The following is a 1132-nucleotide window of genomic DNA, read 5'->3' on the forward strand; positions in this document are numbered from 1 at the left end:
CTATTGGGGGAAGCCTTTTTTCTGTGTGCTGTGCGCCCCCTGGTGGCCCAGAGCAGCCTCACAGTGAGGTTTATGTCTGGATTCACACTGAGGTCCTCTCACTGTGTGTCTAGCACAGTAGTAAGTGGCGGTGTCCTCAGATCTCACACTGCTCATTTGCAGGTACAGTGTGTTCTTGGCATTGTCTCTGGAGATGGTGAATCGGTCCTTCAGGGATGGGGCATAGTTTGTGGTACCACCACCTGGATTAATTTCTCCAACCCACTCCAGCCTCTTCCCTGGAGCCTGTCTGATCCAGCTCATCCAGTAGTCACTGAATGTGAATCCAGAGGCAGCACAGGAGAGTCTCAGGGATCCACCAGGCTGTGTCAGGCCACCCCCAGACTCCACCAGCTTCACTTCACACTGGACACCTGAAAAAACAGAGAATTCTTTTAGCATACTGCCATAAGACTCACTGTGATCCCGGCTCATGTCCATTAACACACTTAGTATCAGTTTCTCCATGAATTACCTTTTAAAAGAGCAACAAGGAAAACCCACATCAGCCCCAAATCCATGGTGTGCTGTGTTCTGTGCTGATCACTGAGTGGGGAGACCTGGGAATCCAGGGCTGATTGCTTTTGCCTGAGCTTCAGGGTCAGTGCTGGTGGTTTTCAAGAGAAGAGAGAGGCCTTATTTGCATGTCTTCTTGCTATATAATAAGTTTTGTAGCTGGCCCTGAGAGATGGCATGTTCTACTTTCTAAATTTCTTGGGGAAGTCTGGTAATAAAGATAATAGTAGGAAAATTTTGTATATGATAATAAGCTATTTTTTCTTGGCACACATTTAGTATCATCTATTTTGTTTAATATGCACAAACAAAAGTTGTATTTTATGGTTAATTAAGCCCAATTCTTCATGCCCTGTTATAAATGGTGGTAACATTGCTTTGTTACATGCTCTCGAGCTCTTCTGTTTTACTGTGTGGACTTCAACACTGATGTACTTAGCACTGCCACAGTCAGCTCCAGCAATAATTGTCACTGTCTCATGACTTTGAGAACTCCCTTTCATTTTATTTATTAATTTCTTTTCATTTTTTTTTTCATTTATTATACAAACCAACCACAGTCTCCTCTCCTTCTTCT

At 43.7% G+C, this 1132-nt stretch overlaps 1 gene segment (V, D, J or C); it reads right to left on the minus strand.

Annotated features, from left to right (window-relative positions):
- LOC118576377 lies at nt 1-560 on the minus strand. The segment is given in 2 exon segments: nt 1-413; nt 515-560. Coding segments are annotated over 2 exon segments (459 nt in total).
- Between the last annotated feature and the right edge of the window lie 572 nt (nt 561-1132).

This window comes from Onychomys torridus, unplaced genomic scaffold, assembly GCF_903995425.1.
Source record: "Onychomys torridus unplaced genomic scaffold, mOncTor1.1, whole genome shotgun sequence".
NCBI classification, from domain to species: domain Eukaryota; kingdom Metazoa; phylum Chordata; class Mammalia; order Rodentia; family Cricetidae; genus Onychomys; species Onychomys torridus.